The 2069-nt window shown below is 46.5% G+C and overlaps 1 protein-coding gene across 1 annotated transcript in view; it reads right to left on the reverse strand.

Annotated features, from left to right (window-relative positions):
• Positions 1-2069, reverse strand: part of NDUFA10 (NADH:ubiquinone oxidoreductase subunit A10) — a 29401-nt gene that overhangs the window by 26091 nt on the left and 1241 nt on the right. The window contains exons 3-4 of the mRNA XM_005429927.2: positions 1394-1609; positions 68-154 (exon numbers count right to left, since the gene is read on the reverse strand). Of these exons, the coding sequence (XP_005429984.1) occupies positions 68-154; positions 1394-1609 (303 nt within the window). The remainder of the gene's footprint in view (positions 1-67; positions 155-1393; positions 1610-2069) is intronic.

Raw genomic sequence — 2069 nt, forward strand, 5'->3', positions numbered from 1 at the left:
CAAAGCTAACTACCAGACTTCTGAGAGATTATGGGCAAGCAGCTTCCCTTTGCTGGCAGGAACTCACATCTCTTGTGCACATATCCCTGCTTTAGCATGGCCTCCAGGAACACGAAGTCGCTGTAAGGAGAGCGCTCCAGCACCACGCCTTGACCTGCAGGGGAGAACAGGCTGCAGGTTGGGACAGAAGGAGCTGTAACGTCCTTTGTTACTGTTGCATTTCTTGAAAAATCTATTGCATCTATTTCCACAGTTTCAGAAAAGTGCATGGGCAGACAGCCACTCCAAACTCCTGTGGAATTTCATGGATATCATCCCTGCTGGTAACCAGCTTGCTTTCCACACAGTGCACTTGCAATGCCACATGTGCAAAACACCAGGAATTTCTCTATCTACCATCTATCCCTTCACCAGGATTTCTTCTCCTGGGAAGATGAGAAGCCTCAGCTTCTCCATGTTTTCCTACTCTGGAATGTGGTCTGGTGTTGGAACTCAGCACATCCCTCCAGGTGTCCAGAGTTGCCAAGGACCCCGTCAGGGGTCTCAGAGACCCTGGCATGCTGCCCAGAACACCTGGGAATTTGATTTTGACCCTTGGAGCAAGTTACCAACTTTGTATGAGGACGTGAAAGTCACAGAGGTTTGAATAGTGTAATAACAGAATAATCACAGGGTGAAAATGTAGATTTTAGGAATTTTGGTATGGGGGTTATGGGGACAAGATGGAGGAATCTGGGCGTGTCCAGCCTTTCTTTCTTCTTCTTCTTCTTCTTGTTCTCCATTTTCTGCAGTGATGTTGGCACTTTGGGACTGGTTTAGAGTAGAAGTGCACTGTCTAACACAGGTGATAGGTATTGGGAATTAAGGGTAAATATGTTATACAAAGTTTGTAGTATAAAAGGACAACACTGCCCTGAGGGTGGTCAGAGTGCCTGTGGCTGCCCTGCTGAGCAGAAAGAAAATTTTATAGATAAGAATTAATAAACAACCTCAAGACCGAAAAGTGAAGAGCCCAGACTCGTTCTTCAGTTGCACAGGCCGGAGCAGAGACATCCTGCACATCTCGGGGCAGCAATTATCAACAGCAACCCAAGAGCCTGGAGATTGTTTATCCAAACATGTGAATTGTTTTTAATTAACGACCAATCACAGTCCAGCTGTGCCAGACTCTGAGGAGTCAGTCACGAGCTTTCATTACCATTCTTGCAAAGCCTTCTGATGTAATCCTCTTTCTTTAGTATTGTTTTAGCACAACATTCTTTTCATATAATATAATATAAAATAATAAATCAGCCTTCTGAGAACATGGAGTCAGACTCTCATCTCTCACCTCGTCCTGGAAAGCTCACAAACCCCACAGTCCCCTCCAGCCCACACCCTCCCTGAGCCCCACCTGTGCTGAGCAGGTGCTCCAGGGCATCGGCGTACTGCAGGACGCGGCTGCCGAAGAGCCAGGCCTGCAGGCGGTACGAGTGCCCGTCAGGGGCCTTGGGCTCATTGTAGAACTTCTCCAGGCTGCAGAAACCACTGAACTTCTCAGGCAGGAGCTGGCCATCCCCTGAGAGCCTGTCCTGGTAGTGGATGTCTGCCTCAGGGAAGTACTTCATTCCTGAAAAGGAGAAGGAACCCACAGTGGGAATGAGCTGTGTTCGTTTGCAACTAACACCTCTTCAGCTGCTCCTTGCCTGTGGGAATCCAGAAAATCAGAGGGGTTTGGGAAAGCTGCAAAAGGCAGGCCTCAGAGACAGCAGAAGTGTGATTAGAGTTAAGCTGTAGCCATAAGATTTGTCTACAGAAAGTGTTTATAAGAAGTAGAAAAGTAAGGACAAATAGAACCATGGTCTGTGTATTAACGCTTGGCTAGAATACCTCCCTAAGCTACAGAAAAGTATATCTACCAAGATATTAGGAAGTTCTAAGCTTAATAATGGAGCCCTGTGGATTGTATTTTAATGCTTACAAGCAGGTATTGTATTCAAAATGAGCGAGCATTGTTTGACTGAAGGTACGTGTGCTTACACTGGTTGGATAGAACTCCTGTCAATATGCTTCTGCTTTGTGTGATTGGT

This window comes from Geospiza fortis, unplaced genomic scaffold (assembly GCF_000277835.1).
Source record: "Geospiza fortis unplaced genomic scaffold, GeoFor_1.0 scaffold46, whole genome shotgun sequence".
Classification (NCBI taxonomy): domain Eukaryota; kingdom Metazoa; phylum Chordata; class Aves; order Passeriformes; family Thraupidae; genus Geospiza; species Geospiza fortis.